The sequence below is a fragment of the Scyliorhinus torazame genome, chromosome 3 (assembly GCF_047496885.1).
Source record: "Scyliorhinus torazame isolate Kashiwa2021f chromosome 3, sScyTor2.1, whole genome shotgun sequence".
In the NCBI taxonomy this organism is placed as follows: Eukaryota; Metazoa; Chordata; class Chondrichthyes; order Carcharhiniformes; family Scyliorhinidae; genus Scyliorhinus; species Scyliorhinus torazame.
The window spans coordinates 104,525,762-104,544,364 of NC_092709.1; the positions used below are offsets into that span (position 1 = coordinate 104,525,762).

The 18,603-nt window shown below is 50.2% G+C and overlaps 1 protein-coding gene across 1 annotated transcript in view; it reads left to right on the forward strand.

Annotated features, from left to right (window-relative positions):
• Positions 1-18,603, forward strand: part of LOC140409391 (uncharacterized) — a 466,596-nt gene that overhangs the window by 281,324 nt on the left and 166,669 nt on the right. Inside the window, exon 7 of the mRNA XM_072497839.1 lies at positions 1,666-1,777. Within this exon, the coding sequence (XP_072353940.1) occupies positions 1,666-1,777 (112 nt within the window). The remainder of the gene's footprint in view (positions 1-1,665; positions 1,778-18,603) is intronic.

The following is an 18,603-nucleotide window of genomic DNA, read 5'->3' on the forward strand; positions in this document are numbered from 1 at the left end:
GTTGGTGCGGAACACGCATTTCTCCTTATTGTATGTGAGATTAAGGAGTTTGGCGGTCTGGAGGGATTTACCCTTGTACCTCTAATATACGGGCAGTGCCGTAATACATATAATATACTACTAGTGGTGACTACCACACATTAAAGGATCCCGCTATGGTCCTTCGCCTCTTTGATGCACTGTCTCCAGGTTGCAGAGACCATACTCCTGTTGCTCACCTCCTTGACCTCTTCCTTGTAAGCCTGCTTGGTTTGAGAGGTTGGCCTCTTTCTCTCATCCTTTGGGACAGACAACCTCAGTACTGTCCATCAGATCCCACAGCAGAGCCTCCAGATAAGAGTGAGCTATCTGGGGGTGGGGATACCCTTCCCAGGCCTCTGCTCTAATTTTAGGGTTGCCGCAGCCTCCGGGAATCCACGGTCAGTTGTACCTTTCTGACCAATGCCAGGTTCCTTTAATTAGACATCACTCCTGTGACAAATTCGGCACATCATTTCTTCCTTTCTAATTGGGAAACCTGGAAGCAGGATGCTAATATGGTGGTTAGATTATGAGTCTGGGCAACGTCACTCGAACAGAAATCGGGCTCCTGACCCATTACAAGTATTGCCATTTTGCTAGGGGCTAAGGTATGAACATTTTGCCTGTTAGCTCTGTTTCTCTCTCAACAGAAGCTGCTGGACCTGCTGAGTAGGTTCAACATTTACTGTTTTTATTTCTCTTCATAGCTGCCTCTTCTCCAGTGGGAATAGTCCTGGCAGCTCAAATACTCATGACTATAGTTTCCCATTCCTGTCAGCTTTCTGGTATATTTGTGAAATGCTTTGTCTCCTTTCTATACAAAGATGGTTATATCACCCATGAAATTCTACCGTTGTGGCCTGCACATTGATTTGTACAAATTGTTGATAGTCCTACAACCTGACTCGCTCCATTGTGGGCAGGAGTTACATCACAAAATCTTGCGAGATTGCGTTGGATCTCCCAAGGCGCTGCGAGCGGGGTAGATCCTGGGAGCGGGTTCTGCCAGCTTTCATTGGCCAGGCTGCTTTTCCGGCGCAGCGTGGCCATTGGATCGCGCCTAAAACGTTAGACTTTTTCAAGCTGGTTTTGTCTGTCAAACCTCTTTCTGTTCATGATGTTAACATTTCCTCTTGAAGTACCCATTTGTATAACAAGCCTTTGCGAAGCATCTTATTCAACACCTTAGAAAATCCATAAACCCTTCATCGATCCAGTTAGTCACTTCTTTAAAATATTCTCAGCAAGTTTGTTAAACATGAGATTTATGAGCCTGGGAAAGTGATTTATGCAATGAGAGTCCAACATGACATTTCAAGAATAATGGTGTGAAGATCAATGCGATTAATTGAATTGTAAATTCAACTTTAAAGCAAATCGACACATTAAACCTATGGCCAAATATTTGTTTTTGGAAATGATTAATTGAAATTGGAGAATATTAATTTAACAACCATTGTTTAAAACACTTATTGATTGAACACTTCCGTTAATGCAGTACTTATTTGTCCATGAGGAGGATTTCATTAGAACGTTGGATAAAATGTCGAATCTTATACAATTTAAATTTTAATCTGTGACCTACTGAATGTTTTGGTCCATGTATCTGCATTTTCAGTAATTACCATTCTTGTCATTTTGAAGGGCACAGAAAACCATCATAAAAATTCTCTTGGAGAAGTTAAGAGCTTACAGACTTCTGATCGCATTTGGACTGATGAAAATGTAGTCTATCCTTCAATTGCGACATTGAAACGCAAGTACACATTTGAAACATTTTTTCTTTCAAATCGATTTGGGAAAAGTATAACTTGTTTAAGCAGAAGAAAATACTGGTCCAATGGGAGAAGGTATGAAGCAGCCCATAATTAGTTCTGTTGAAGCAGCAAAGTTAATAGTTCAAAATATTAGTCCCCTTTTCGTGAGGGCCACGAAGAATCCAGCATGTGTTTGTAGAATCAAACCAAAAGTAACTTTATTTTTTACAACAATATGTACACAGTAGCAGCAGTTCTCGACTGTTTCCCTCTCGAGCCGGTATCTTCCTCAGTGTAGCATCCTAGACCCAACCACATTTAATTGCTTCATCAATGACATCCCTTCCATCGTCAGGTCAGATGTTGGGATTAACATGTTCAGACCAATTGACGACTCCTCAGATAATGAAGCAGTCCATGTCCAAATGCAGCAAGACCTGGACAATATCCAGTATTGGGCTGACTGGGCAAGCTACATTCAAGCCACGCAACAAGTGCCACATAATGACCATCTCCTATAAGAGAGGATCTAACTATTGCAACTTGTTATTCATAGCATTGCCATCACTGAATCCCCCACAATCAACATCCTGGGGGTTACCATTGATCAGAAATTGAACTGGACTATTCGTATTAATACTGTGCCTAACAGGGCAGGTCAAAAGCTAGGAATCCTGCAGCGAGTAACTCACGTCCTGACCCCCCAAAGCCTGTCCATCATCTACAAGCACAAGTCAGGAGTGTAATGGAATACTCTCCACTTGCCTGGATGAGTGCAGCTCCAACAACCCTCAAGAAGCTCGACACCATCCAGGACAAAGCAGCCCGCTTGATTGCTCCCCCTTCCCCAAACATTCAATCCCTCCACCACCGACGAACAGTGGCATCTACAAGATGCACTGCAGTAACTCACCAAGGTTCCTTAGACAGCACCTTCCAAAACATGACCACTACCATCTAGAAGGACAAGAGCAGCAGATAGCTGGGAACCCCACCACCTGGAGGTTCCCCTCCAAGTCACTCACCACCCTAACTTGGAAATATATTGTCGTTCCTTCACTGTCACTGGGGCAAAATCCTGGAACTCCTTAACAGTACAGTGGGTGTACTTACACCAGAAGGACTGCAGTGGTTCAAGAAAGCAACTCACCACCACCTTCTGAAGAGCAACTAGGGGTGGGCAATGAATACTGGCCTAACCAGGGATGCCTACATCCCATAAATGAATAAAAAAGCTTTTTATGGATATGATTTTATGGTCACAGGGCAGGGGGGAGCTGAAAATTCCCGCCTGAGGTCAATGGACCTGACACTGGTCCATCAAATATCCAACCCTCCCGTGACGATTCTCAGGGCAGGCAGGACCGGGGGATTTAGGCCTATGTTTTTGAGAGATCAATTCCTTCTATTATATCACATTTTAATGCTCCATTTTAACCCCCTGAAAACAAAGATATGTATTCCAGTGCTAATGATGATAAAATGGAAAATTTTTGAATTAGTTTACCTTCTGAGATTTTCATTTTAATATAATTGTGAAAAGACGATTAAAATAAGTACCATTTATAACGAAATAAAGTAAATAACACTACACTTTACTGACCTGGCCTTGGCCTAGATGTTGTGCATGTCCATTTTCTGGACTTCACAGCTTGCCGCAATGTGTGCTTGGAGAATGTAATTTTTTCCCCAGAGAGTATGGTTTAAATTTTCAGATTTTTAATATTTTCCACCTGCTGCGTGGGTGGATAATTTCTCCATCTTCTCTGGTGGGGGATGTCCCACTGTACCTGCTTTCTGGTTCAGGGGTCTATTGATTTGTCAATCTCGGTGCAACAATTACCTTGGTCCCATTGTCATGTAGCGAGGCTGCAGTGGAGGATAGGATTCTAAAGCGGCCCCTAAAAGCAGCATTTAGCTTCTCAAGGAGTTGCAAGAGCAAAAAATCATTCCTATTTGTTTTGTGTAATTTGGGTACAGAAATAATTCAATTTTATAAAACACTTTTTCTCCACACTTTAAATGTGGAATGATAAGCGGCACTGAATGCATCATTTATCTCTCCAGAACTTCTATCGTTAATACCATTACACATTACTGGCCAAGGCACTCAACGTCCCGGCCTCCACCGCCCTCTGTGACAATGAATTCCACAGACCCACCACTCTCTGGCTGAAGATATTTCTCCTCATCTCTGTTCTAAATTGACTCCCTTTTATTCTAAGGCTGTGACAACTTCCCTACGTCCACCCTATCTAAGCCATTCATTATCTTGTAAGTTTCTATTAGATCTCCCCTCAACCTCCTAAACTCCAATGAATATAATCCCAGGACCCTCAGACGTTCATCGTACGTTAGGCCTACCATTCCTGGGATCATCCGTGTGGATCTCCGCTGGACCCGCTCCAGTGCCAGTATGTCCTTCCTGAGGTGTGGGGCCCAAAATTGCTCACAGTATTCTAAATGGGGCCTAACTAGTGCTTTATAAAGCTTCAGAAGTACATCCCTGCTTTTATATTCCAAGCCTCTTGAGATAAATGACAACATTGCATTTGCTTTCTTAATTACGGACTCAACCTGCAAGTTTACCTTTAGAGAATCCTGGACTAGGACTCCAAAGTCCCTTTGCACTTCAGCATTATGAATTTTGTCACCGTTTAGAAAATAGTCCATGCCTCTATTCTTTTTTCCAAAGTGCAAGACCTCGCACTTGCCTACGTTGAATTTCATCAGCCATTTCTTGGACCACTCTCCTAAACTATCTAAATCTTTCTGCAGGCTCCCCACCTCCTCAATACTACCTGTCCCTCCACCTATCTTTGTATCATCGGCAAACTTAGCCAGAATGCCCCCAGTCCTGTCATCTAGATTGTTAATATATAAAGAGAAAAGCTGTGGCCCCAACACTGAACCCTGTGGGTCACCACTCGTCACCGGTTGCCATTCCGAAAAAGAACCTTTTATCCCAACTCTCTGCCTTCTGCCTGACAGCCAATCGTCAATCCATGTTAGTACCTTGCCTCGAATACCATGGGCCCTTATTTTACTCAGCAGTCTCCCGTGAGGCACCTTATCAAAGGCCTTTTGGAAGTCAAGATAGTTGCATCCATTGGCTCTCCTTGGTCTAACCTATTTGTTATCTCTTCAAAGAACTCGAACAGGTTTGTCAGGCACGACCTCCCCTTACTAAATCCATGCTGACTTGTCCTAATCCGACCCTGCACTTCCAAGAATTTAGAAATCTCATCCTTAACGATGGATTCTAGAATTGTGCCAACAACCGAGGTTAGGCTAATTGGCCGATAATTTTCCATCATTTTTCTTGTTCCCTTCTTGAACAGGGAGGTTACAACAGTGATTTTCCAATCCTCTAGGACTTTCCCTGACTCCAGTGACTTTTGAAAGATCATAACTAACGCCTCCACTATTTCTTCAGCTATCTCCTTTAGAACTCTAGGATGTAGCCCATCTGGGCCCGGAGATTTATCAATTTTCAGACCTCTTAGTTTCTCCAGCACTTCCTCCTTTGTGATGGCTACCATAATCAACTCTGCCCCCTGACTCTCCTGAATTGTTGGGATGTTACTCATGTCTTCTACTGTGAAGACTGACGCAAAGTACTTATTTAGTTCCTCAGCTATTTCCTTGTCTCCCATCACTGGATTACCAGCGTCATTTTGGAACGACCCAATGTCTACTTTTGCCTCCCGTTTGTTTTTAATGTATGTAAAGAAACTTTTACTCTCATTCCTAATGTTACTGGCTAGCCTACCTTCATATTTGATCCTCTCCTTCCTTATTTCTCTCTTTGTTATCCTCTGTTTGTTTTTGTAGCCTTCCCAATCTTCTGACTTCCCAGTACTCTTTGCCACATTATAGGCTTTCTCTTTTGCTTTGATGCATTCCCTGACTTCCTTTGTCAGCCATGGCTGCCTAATCCCCCCTCTGATAACCTTTCTTTTCTTTGGGATGAACCTCTGTACTGTGTCCTCAATTACTCCCAGAAACTCCTACCATTGCTGTTCTACTGTCTTTCCCACTAGGCTCTGCTCCCAGTCGATTTTCGTCAGTTCCTCCCTCATGCCCATGTAGTTACCTTTATTTAACTGTAACACCTTTACATCTGATTCTACCTTCTTTCTTTCAAATTGGAGACTGAATTCTACCACATTATGATCACTGCCTCCTAAGTGTTCCCTTACTTTAAAATCTTTTATCAAGTCTGGCTCATTACATAACACTAAGTCCAGAATGGCCTGTTCCCTCGTGGGCTCCATCACAAGCTGTTCGAAAAAGCCCTCCTGTAAATATTCAATGAATTCCCTTTCCTTGGGTCCACTGGCAACATTATTTACCCAGTCCACCTGCATATTGAAGTCCCCCATGATCACTGTGACCTTGCCTTTCTGACATGCCCTTTCTATTTCGTGGTGCATTTTGTGCCCCTGGTCCTGACCACTGTTAGGAGGCCTGTACATAACTCCCATTATGGTTTTTTTGCCTTTGTGGTTCCTTAACTCTACCCACACAGACTCCACATCATCTGACCCTATGTCGTTTAGTGCTATTGATTTAATTTCATTCCTAATTAACAAGGCAACCCCGCCCCCTCTGCCCACCTCTCTGTCTTTTCGATAGGTTGTGAATCCCTGGATATTTAAATGCCAGTCCTGAACCCCCTGCAACCACGTCTCTGTGATGCCTACCACATCATACCTGCCAGTCACAATCAGGGCCACAAGCTCATCTACCTTATTCAGTACACTGCGCGCATTTAAATATAGCACCTTTAATTCTCTATTGACCATCCCTTTTTGTTCTCTTACTGTGGTGGACCTTGGTTTACTGAGCCTTTCCATACACTGTGTCAAATTTTGTGAGATGGGGACTATCGTAACGTCTCCTGAGTTCTGTCTTTTCGTGCTTTTTTGTATTCCTAAGCAGCTACGCTTCCCACTGATTACTTCACCTCTTGGTTCCCTGACTTTCCCTCCTCCCCCCCACCCCCCCACCCAATCTCTAGTTTAAAGTCCTATTGACCACCCTACTTACTCTTTTCGCCAGAACACTGGTCCCAGCTCGGTTCAGGTGGAGACCATCCCAACGGTATAGGTCCCCCCGTCCCAAAACTGATGCCAATGTCCCATGAAAAGGAACCCCTCTTTCCCACACCACTCTTTTAGCCACGTGTTAGCTTCCCTTATTCTTGCCTCCCTATACCAATTTGCACATGGCTCGGGCAGTAATCCGGAGATTATGACCCTTGAGGACCTGTTTTTTAATTTGAATCCTAGCTCTTTATAATCTCTAAACAAGTCCTCTTTCCTAGACTTGCCTATGTTGTTGGTACCAACATGGACCACAACAACGGGATCCTCCCCCTCCCTCTCCAGTATCCTTTCAAGCCGGTCAGAGATGTCCCGCACCCGAGACAACGGGCAGGCAACATACCATGCGGGACTCTTTATCCTGCTCCCAAAGGATACTATCTATCCCCCTGATAATAGAATCCCCTACAACTACAACTTGCCTATTTACTCCCTCCCCTTGAATGGCCTGCTGAACCATGGTGCCTTGGTCAGCTGACTCATCCTTCCTGCAGCCCTGTTCGCCATCCACACAGGGAGCAAGTGCCTCATACCTGTTGGACAGGGTCAAGGGCTGAGGCTCCTGAGTTCCTGACTGCTGGTTCCCTTTACCTGCCTGACTTGCAGTCACACCCTGCTGTCCCTGGCCACTGGCAGGATTTAAACTACTTACTCTGACAGGTGTGATTGCCTCCTGAAACACAGTGTCCAGGTAAGTCTCTCCCTCCTGGATGTGCCTCAGTGTTTGAAGCTCAGACTCCAGCTCATCAACTCTGAGCCGGAGCTCTTCGAGCAGCCAACACTTACTGCCGATGTGGTCGCTGCAGCTCGCAATGGGATCTGCCAGCTCCCACATCAAGCAGCTCAAGCACATCACCTGACCAGCCATCACTAATTAATTAATTAGTTTAATTTAAGTTCACGAGTTTAGTTGTGTTTTTAAAAAAATTTGGGGCAGATTTGCTATCTGCCAATCAGATCATAGCTTCCCTCTGACGTCACTTTTGAAAAAGAAAAGTAGAAAACAGGAAGTTACCATTAGGTTTTCATACTCACACAGAGACTGGTCCTCCTCCTCCAAACGGCTCCCGAAACTAGTCCGCGATCCCCGGGTTAAAGTAGGTTTTTTATACTCACACAGAGACTGCTCCTCCTCCTCCGAACGGCTCCCGAAACTAGGCCGCAATCCCCGGGTTAAAGTAGGTTTTTTATACTCACACAGAGACTGCTCCTCCTCCGAACGGCTACCGAAACTAGGCCGCGATCCCCGGGTTAAAGTAGGTTTTTATACTCACATAGAGACTGCTCCTCCTCCTCCGAACGCCTCCCAAAACTAGGCCGCGATCCCCGGGTTAAAGTAGGTTTTTATACTCACATAGAGACTGCTCCTCCTCCTCCGAACGGCTCCCAAAACTAGGCCTGTGTGAAACCTTGTCAAAGTGAACTGCCAGCAGGAAAAGAGAATCTGAATGGCCAACAAATTCCAGCCATAACCTCTCTAGTATTGAGAAAGAGATCGAGGAACGTAAACGTATTAGCTGGGAACTTCAATTAATCTAATGTAGACTTGCGAAAAGGCAAAGTAAAGGGCAAGGAACATGTAGAATTCTTAAAATGTACACAGGAGAGCGTCCTCATTCAGTAGGTTTCTGGACTAACAGGTAATTAAGTAATGCTGGCTGAGATTTTCCGTTCCGGAGTAAGTGCTCCCGCTATCGGATAATTGCGGCAGGTTGGAGCTGCCATTGGGAGTGCCGGCAAGGAGCGACTCACGAAATGTAAATGGGCCAGCACGCTGGCCACGTGCATTGCACCTCAGCCCCGGATCCCCAGGCGCCTGATTTTTCCGGGGTCGGGATTAGTGTCAAGAGGCTGACAAGCTGGAGAAGTTTTTAAGTGCTCCACGGAGCCCACGCTCCCATTGCAGCCAACAAGATGGCTGGGAAAAGACCTTCTCCCAGTTTTCTGAATGCCGACATCAGCGGGATGCTGGACACCATCGAGGCGAGGAGAGATGCCCTCTTCCCCAGGGTGGGGAGCAGACAGCACCAATCGTAAATGAGCAAATCCTGGGAGGAGGTGGCAGATGCAGTGAGTGCTGCCAGCCTCACCTGGAGGACCGACATACAATGTCCCGAAAAGATGAATGTCGGCCTTTGCGCAGCTCGGGTGAGTAACCACCTGTGTGCACCTGACATCACCTCCGTCCCTGACCCCTCACATGTGCCCCCAATCCTCTATATGCCAATAACACCCCACGTGCCTGCATGTCCTTCAGAACCCACCCTCCAGAAATCCCCAATATATGTCCTGCCCTCTTTGGTCAGGAACTTTGATCACACATGCCAGCAGCTGGAAACCTCCATCAAACTGACGTGCCAGTGTCTCACTATATCCTCTATGTGTCCGCAAGGATAAAGCTAGCCATAATGGGAGGAAGTGGGGCAACCCGGATACAGGGGTCCACATCCACTTTGAAGAAAGGGCCGTGGAACCCACAGGGAAGGTCGAGGAGAAGGCAGTGGCTGACATGGAGCTTGGCATGCGTCGAGGAAGTGAGAGTCCAATGAAACTCAGATCTCTCTATCTCAAGTGAATCTTATCATCTCCCACAGACCTGTCCTTCCCAAGATCTGACCCCATGGGTGCGTTCGAATGGCCTCGATTGGCCTGACACGGTGACGCAACGAGGCTGTTTAAGTCCCACGAGAGGCCTCACACAAGATTTGCAATGCTCGGAACACCTTGCGAGATCTCATGGAGACAGCAGGCAAGCAGCAGCAGAGAGAGGGAGAAACACAGCGCCTCTTCCTTCGAGGGCCTAGAGGCTTCTGGCCAGTTCCCTCAGAAAGCATCATGCTGGGACCGATCACTGACTGTTGTCAGGTAGAACACTGTCCCTGTTCAAGCCACCGGTTGCCAGCCAACCAATCGAACCACCTTTCTCCAAAACTGGTTCCTAAGATTTACTTGGCGCTGACGAGTCTGGTTCCAAAATGCAAAACCTAGCAAGCTCTCTTCTGCTTAAAGGCACATTGCTGATTATGGGTCCAAAAAAGAAAATGTGAACAAAGGAAATCAACAGGAAGGACTCTTACAAATCCCGTTCTGTTAATGAAGGACACCCCCTGTTGAGCCGGTGCTCTGAGGATGACATGCATGCTATCAATAACCTTCTGGACCTGGGGCATTCCAGCAATGGCAGCAAATGCAGCATCCTCCTGGGCCTGCCCCAGGTTGAAGTGGATGGATGTTGCTGCCTGGGTGTGGGCATTGGTCACATCTCCCATGCACCTGTGCACGGACGATTGCGGCCTGGTGGATGGCCAGCACTTGAACCTCACCTGTTGGCTAGGCTGTTCTGCGGCAGGCTCTTGTCATGCAGTCTTCCCTGGGCTGGCCCTGGTGCAACCCTTCGTCCACGATGGCAGCAGTGGCCAGGTAGATAACTAGCATGGCAGGCTGAGTTCCAAATTGAATTTCTGTTCAGGAGAGGGGGGATAGACAGAGGCTGTCACCAAGATGGGCATTCCCTTGACCATCTGAAGCCATCCTGAGTTGCATTCTTAACATCCAACCCCCCCCCCCCCCCTTTTCCCCCCTCCTTCCTCGAGCCCTTTGTCATCATGTAGTCCACACTGCATCCTTGTCCCCATCAGTGACTGACACCTGGCCCTTAATGTGGGAAGCCTCTCTCCTCACCGTCCGTCCCTGCCGACCGGGGAACCGCTGGCTGCCACAACAGGTGTTAGTGATGTGCTCTGTGTCCCCTCTCCTGTTTTTCCTTGTGGGATCTGCTGTGGGTGACCTCATTGGGTAAGCCTTGAGCTTTCCTGCCACAACAGTGGCAGCTGGTAATGTGGTGAAGACGTTCACACTGTGCAAGCATGCGCATGTGTGTGGGTATGTCCTACAGATGGGGGTAACCAAGGATGAAGTGCATTTTGTCGGAGCTTAGCTGCAGTGTGAAGTGCAGCCAGGGGTTTACAGAGAGGTTGTGACAGGGAGCTGGTCAGGTTTCCTGGCTGGGACCTGGGGTGGATGGGATGAAACCTTTTGATGACAATGGGGAGTGCCACACCACCAGGGCCTGTTGACATCGAGTGATCCTTAGAAGTTAGTGGGCTAGCTGACAGTGTCACCAGTGACTCTGAGTGTTGCAATGTGTCAGGGAGAGTTGTAGCTGCACCTGTACATGTGTCCTTGATTTGGAGTTAGCTCTGCTCATCCCCTGCTTCCTCTGGTGAAGAGCTTTGCAGCTAAGGAGTGCGATCAGGAGTGTCGACACTGGTGGTCCAGCGATTGATCATGGCCACGTGTAACTCCTTGATTGTACAGCTGAGGCATGAAGGTGTCCGGATGGGTGGGCTGATTGGGTTACCACATGACCAGGAGACCTTAGGACATTTCCAGGATAATGTCAGCAGGCAACAGTCTCAATTGGCAGGAGCATGTAAGTTACATCCATAGGGTGGGTTGAAATGCTTTTTGAGAAGCCATGTGAGGCTCAGCCACGGCACCCCGAACCCGGTGGGGCCGGGGCACCCTGAATCCGCACTCTTGACATCAGATCGCTCTCCGCTACTCGCAAAGCCCCAGACATACACCCCCAGCAGGCCAGAATAATGAGAAAACTTTTCTTACCTCCTTGCTCCCCCTCAAGGCCATTGCACTTGGGCCCCGTTTGCAAAGACTCACAATAAATCACGCCCAGCTGTGAGGGGTGGAGCACAACAGGGGGGGTGGTGGAGAGAGAATCAGACTTCCTGCCCATTCATCACATTCAAATTGATTAAAATCTGCTTTTTAAAAAATGTTTTTATTGAAGTTTTTTGTAATACACGGAACAAAGATAAGTGTGGACATATATTTGAAAACAAACAAAAAATAAAGAGAAATATATACACGTTGGTCGGCTTCTGTTATTTGCATCGGTTGTTTTACGTTATTTACAATGGCTATTGCTTCTTGTCTTCCCTTTTCGCAGTAGTTTTGCATGTTCCCGTCAGCTCGGGTGGCACGCTGCGGCTGGTGGCGAGGAGCGGAGAATGGCAACAGATCTGGCGCCGGGCGTTGAACCCATTTTTCGGGCAACGCTCCAATCTCCGCCTGATCGGGATTCCCAATCTCTGAGGTGTGCAAGGAATAATCGTGGCTGCTGAATCTAGTCCTTGGGAATGAAGTAACGCGAGCAGAGTGTATTTCAAGCATCTGGGTACAGTGCTTGTAATATCACTGGGTAAAACTCAGTTGTGGAAAGGGACAATGATCAATGAAAGGTGAAAATACCTAACTGGCAGAGATCAAGACTGGGTTCTCCACTGCCTGCCGCAAGTAGCGGGTTCCCCGATCTGGCAGAGAAATGAGCGCCAGCCTAAAAGCGGGTGCTGATCCCGTTCCGATGACCCAGTCCCCCACCGATAGCGGCACTGAGGTACACGCTCCATGCCGCTGGCCCCATGCAAAACCATGATTTGCATAGATTTAAATCGGATTAACGCCCTGAAAGACGATGCTCCACCCCTCCATGATGCTCCAGCCCTCTCAGCCAAGAATCTGCAGGACTTACTCACACACCAGTCTCTTAGCATGGAAATGAGGCTGCACAGTATGACGTCTCCACCACACATCCAGTTGAAATGAAATGAAATGAAAATCGCTTATTGTCACAAGTAGGCTTCAAATGAAGTTACTGTGAAAAGCCCCTGGTCGCCACATTCCGGCGCCTGTTCGGGGAGGCCGGTACGGCCTTAGTTGCCACCTCCTGCCGGGAAAGCACAAGAGCCAAATAGCGAGGAGACCTAAAGTGGCTTGCATTGGGAGAAACAGGAGAAGGGCCACAGAGCCTATCGCTGACATCGGTTGCGGCAGCCACCGGTATCCCTATTGGCAGAGACGGGTGGTGAGGATAGAGGCTCCCCACATCATAGGCCGGGTACCAGTCACTAATGGTCGAGAGGCCAAAATCATGGCATCGCTGGGCATCCGCCAGAATGCCATGTTTGACTCGTCGACAGCGGGGGAAAACATCCGCCAGGCCTTTGTGGGGGGAGTGACCAGGGGACGGGATTGAGGTCGGGTGACCCCCCCGCGCCCACGGGACCAGGGCGCCCAGGCACGGACCACCATTGCCGCGGCCTGCAAGGCAGCCACCTTATGCTCAGTCCACTGTCCTCCTACCTGTGGTTGTGCAGAGTGTCACCGGCCGTGTGGGTACCACCACTCCCTGCACCCCACCTCCACCCCACCAACGCTTTCCCCTCCACCGCTCCCCTCCCAAACAGCCGCCACCTGCCTGCAGGCAGGTTGTAGCCTATCCAAGGGCAACGCCCACGGTAATCTCTACAGGCCGATACTCAACGGCTCCTGACCTCTTCGAGGTGCCCGCCTGGCTGAGGGGCTAGCTCCTGGGTGACAGGGGCTATCCACTGCGGTTTTGGCTGATGATGCCATTCTGGAGGCCACAGACCAGAACATTATGACATCTATGCCGCGACCAGGGGTGTGATCGAGCAGTGCTTCGGCATCTTGAAGATGCAGTTCAGGTGCCTTGACCGCTCTGGAAGGGCCCTCCAGTATAACACTAGGAGGGTCTCCCACATCGTGGCGGCCTGCTACGTCCTGCACAACATTGTGCAGCAGAGGGATGACATGCTGGATGAGGAGGATGAACGACAGGCCTTGTCCAATGAGGAGGAAGCGGGGAAGGGCGACGATCGGCAGGACATGGGGCTCGGGAGGCCAGGGCCGATGCACATAGGACGCCCTAATTTCCTTCAAGTTAACCGACTAGGGGGCCTGAACAGCTGCATGAACACTCTCCCCTTTGCACCCCCGGCCGACCATCTCCTCCCACGAACACCCTCCTTGTGCCACCCTCCGACCTTGCAATCCCCTCCTTGATTTCTATCTGCTTCACTACGGTTTGCGGCCCTGGGTTGGCAGTAACAGCGGATCTGGTCCTTGGGATGGAGGATGATGACAACCCGCTCTGCAATGAGCTCTGGTGCTCCGCATGGGTGAGCGCTGGTTGAACTGGGGTCCCTGACCCAAGCCCTTCCCCACTGTCTGCCCCTCTGTCCCCGCGTCCCCTCTTGTATCTGACCAATTCAGATACTTTCGACCAGTTTACTTACTCAAAAGTTTTAACTTGGTGTCTTTTAATAAGAGGAGAACAAAGGACAAACACAAGTATAAATTCAACAATCTTTATCAAACACAATTGACTCATAAATTAACCCACAATTTCTAATATGTAATACTAGAAACACCCAAGATTCGGTTATACTACCCGCAAAGATGGCATGAGTTAACTGTGGGTCCGATTCTTGAGTCCCTCTGGTCCGTTATGACGAAGGTGAGTCCCGCTGGTAGCTTCTTTCTTCCCTGCTTCCTTCTCATCTGTCTCGATTGCCTCTGACTGGAGTCTTTGCTGCTGACGTGCCTCAGGCGCCTGTTTTCAACCCCCTCCCTTCGTGCCCTTTTGCCATTTCCTCTGCTTCCTGCAAATGAGGCCTCAGGAAGGGGTCTCGGCACCCAATGGTCTGGTTGATGGCCGTTTAACAGGACACCAGAGCCCGACCCAGGTGTCCATCTCTGGTGGTGTGGTCTGCACATAACCTGCTCCCATATAAGGTAACAGCCGAAACTCTGGGTGCCCGAGAGTCCGGCTCAATCTGGCTACCGACAATAGACCTGTGCATATCAGTATCGATCTCCTGATGGGTGATTGACGGATGTGTTCCAGACATGTTTCTGGCAGTTGCCTGTCGGTTATATATTTGACTTTGGTCAAGTCCGAATTCCAGGTTAACACTGTTGCCTCACGTCGCCGAGGTCCCAGGTCCGATCCCGGCTCTGGTTCACTGTCCGTGTGGAGTTTGCACATTCTTCCGGTGTTTGCGTGGGCTTCGCCCCCACAATCCAAAGATGTGCAGGGTATTGGCCATTCTAAATTGGCCATTCTAAATTGGCCATTCTAAATTGCCCCTTAATTTGAAAAAATTATCGGGTACTCTAAATTTATTTTTTTTAAAGTCTGAATTCCCAACAGCCTGCCTGAGGTTTGACATTAGTTTGATATAAGATGCCCAATTCTTTAATTTAAAATATCCAATTTAATCAGGCTCAAAACTATGCCCTGTCAGGTTACTACACCATCCCTCACACCCATCTAATAGAGCACCGAGGCAGTTTGAAACGTTGTGAACAGATGTTTATTGTGAAATGGTGAACATCTATATACTGGTTTGTGCCCCAGCCCCTATCACTATACTGTGTGCTGCTCCCATTTCAACTTTAACTGGTGTCTACCTTTAGGGCCTTATGGGCCCTAATGCTACGCTTAGGTGGATCCCCAAGTGGTAAATCAGGTGTGGAGGTGACCTGCTGCGATTCCCGCCCTGTGACCTGGGTTTCCTTTCATGGCCGTCCTCTGGGGCGACCGGGCCTGGATGGGCCTGGCTGCTGCTTGGTGGCGTGGTGCCGCCCTGTTCTGTCGCTGCCCATCAGATACGCCAGAGACGAGGGGGTGGGGGGGAAGGAAAGTCCAAGGCGCTGTGGTGTTCCGGCTCCTCCCCTGTGGGAGTCACTGGCATGGGCCCCATCACCACCTCCTAACACGGGGTGCATGATCGCCCGCCGGGCTACTCCTTGGGACGGAGCTGAGAGCAGAGCTAACCTCTGAGGCTCCCCTGCCACCTGGCAGTGCCAGTCCTGGAGGCTCTTTCCTGTCTCGACCATGGTCTTGATGCTCTCTGCCATGGAGTAAAGGGAATGGACCACCTCCCTCTGGGACTGTGTCACATCACTCAGTGACTGTGCCACAGCCCTCTGTGCCTGGCTCAGGTCAGCTAGCGCCCAGGTAATGCCGTTGATGCCCTCAGCCATGGCCCGCAGTGATGCGATCACGCTCTGGAGCACTGCTGCAATATACAGCTGGCCCTGGCACATGGCTGCCTGTGACAGAGCAGCCCCGTTCTGGGCTCGACCACCGCCCGCACAGAGTGCCCCAGGCCTTGGACATCCTGACCCATGGCCAGCACCTTCGCCCCCAAGGCCTCCACCGTTGGCGCCACCAGTGTGGTGTTGGCCTGGGTGACACGCATGGTCAGCAGCATCACCTGCCCCTAAAGAAGGTTGGACACCTCCAACAACAACTGCAGGCGCTAGATGGTTGCTGACACCCCTTCATGCAGTCCCCGAGGATGTTGGATGGGGGTGAGGGTGGGGTGAGGACAACATGCCATGGTGAACCACAACTCAACGGGGCTTCACTTTTTTGCCCATGCCGACCACCTCGGCAACTGCCCTCTCTCCAGGTCCAATGATCAGCTCCAATGCCCACTGCTCCGCTGCGGTGAGGGGCCGGACGTCTGGCGGTCCCCCTCCAGTCTTTTCTCTCTCCTGGCAGTTGTGGGCTGCCTTCTCCTGGGGTGGGGGTGGAGGAGACAGTGTTAGACAGTTGGACGCATGCTGAACAGGGGGAGGGTAGCTGGTGGCCTTTGTGGCCCGGGCACCCGCCCATGGCAGCTGGTTGGGTGCTGGAATGTGGTGCAGGGTGAAGAGCGCTTGCCCTCCGGAGGAGGGGTGTTACAGGTGTGTGGAATGGGGGTTAGTGCCAGCAGAACAATGCCACCTACTGAGCCTGGCCGCTCTGAGGAGGTCGTGCAGCTTCTTTCTGCACTGTTGTCCGGTATTGACGGTGGGGCCCATGGTGTTTACGGCGTACGGTGGTGGTTGGCAACCTTTTTCCCACCCCGGGGCACAGGGTAACCTGCCCCTCCTCCAGGGTGTCTAGCAAGGGCTAGAGTTCAGCTCCGCGAACCGGGGTGCCGCTCTCCTTTGGCTGGGATGAGTGTGTGTGGGGAATGGAATGATAATATGTGGCTGCAGCTTGTCAGCCTCTCGAGTGTCACTCCTGACTCCGGCATAACCGACACCAGCGGGACCTCGGCGTTCATGCTGCAGGGGGGGCTGCCTTGTGGGGGGGGGGGGGGGAATCCGACCTGGGGTGGGGGGGGGGGGGGGGGTCCTCCATGGTGGCCGTGATCGGAGCCTATCGGCGAGCGGGCTTATCCTGGTGGGGGCTTATGGTCCTCCGCGCCGGTCCCCTGTAACTCTTCGCCATGTTGCGTCGGGGCCGGTGTGGGGAAGGCAACCCATGCGCATGCGCGAATTCGCGGCGGCTGTAAGCACGCATGCGTGAATACGCGCTGGTAATAACACGCATGCGCGAATGTACGCCGGCCGTAGCGTGCATGAGCGGACCCGCGGCGCTCGTTCTGATGCCGGTATCGGCAGCTGGAGCTACAGGAAGCGCTCCATGCCGTGCTGGTCCCCTGCAGTCCGTCTTACCCCAGGGTGAGTAACACGACATGATACCAGGAGTCTACTTCATCTCAGTAATTTACCTTGAATAATTCAGTGACGACCAGCAAGTGCCTTCCAGCGGTATGGAGAAGATCCAGGCCCCTCCACAGCTCCGCACCTTTGGGGCGGAGCGATGCCCGACTGATTTGCGCCATTTTGGGCGCCAGTCGGCGGACATCGCGCCGTTTCCGGAGAATTTCGCCCGCTATTCTTGTGAGGACCAGGTTTGTGCCTATGGGTTCCAAAATCCTTCACCACTGGGGTTTTCCTTATGTGTCTGGTGACTGATCAGTCAATCCGGAAATCTCGGCGCCAACTGGCGGGTCTTCAAGCAGAAATTCAGTCTATACATTGAGGTCTCGAGGATGCGTCCGATGCTGGAAAAGCCGCGCTGCTCCTATCGACTGCGGGGACCAGGCCATCCAAATCTTGAATTCGCTCACTTTTGCCGACGGCGAGGACAAGACCAAGTTCCAGACCGTGTCAGCCAAATTCGACAGTCACTGTGAAGTCTAAACGAACGAGAGCTTTGAGCAGTATGTCTTTCAGCAACGCCTTCAGGGTAAGGATGAGCCTTTCCAATGCTTTCTAACTCATCTCCGCATATTAGCGCAATCCTGCAACTACGGTGACACCGCTGATTCCCTCATCAGGGATCAGATCGGGTTTGGGTCCACTCCGACGCCCTGCGGGAACAGCTCCTAAAAATAAAAAACATGACCCCGCCAGTAGCCTTCGAGACGTGTAAAGTGCATGAACAGGCGAAAAGTCGCTACTCCCCCCTTAAATCGGCAGAACAGGACCAACTTGCCTCCCACGAGGCAGAGCGTGTACAGGCCATCGGCAGAATGCGGCGCCTTATCATCGATACAGGCGGCCATTTTGCGCGCTTTTCCCAGGGTCCCACGCATGCGCACCACGGACGGGAGAGCGAAGCGGCTGAAGACCACACTGTGCAGGTGTGAGCGGCGGCTGACCGCACTGCGCATGTGCGACGACGTACGGAGCGTTACGATGTCAACGTCATGATGTGCTCGAACTGCAGCGCCGCCCACTTAAAGCGGCAATGCCCTGCAAGAGGCAGGTGATGTTTAAATTGTGGGAAGCCTGGCCATTATGCAGCCTTGTGCAGGTCTGCACCTCCGACCTTGGGCCAGCGATCCCAGTTCCAACGCAAATGCGTTCGAAATGTGCAGCAAGAGCTGCTGGATTCGGAACCTGGTAACACCACGGATCCAGAGAACGACTGCCTGGAGTCCCCATATCGTGTGGGCATCTTTACCACGTATGACAAAGCCTCCTCAAATTCAGCAACATGCCTACCCATCCTCAACGTGGATTCTGTGGACGAATGGTGTGCTCTCATA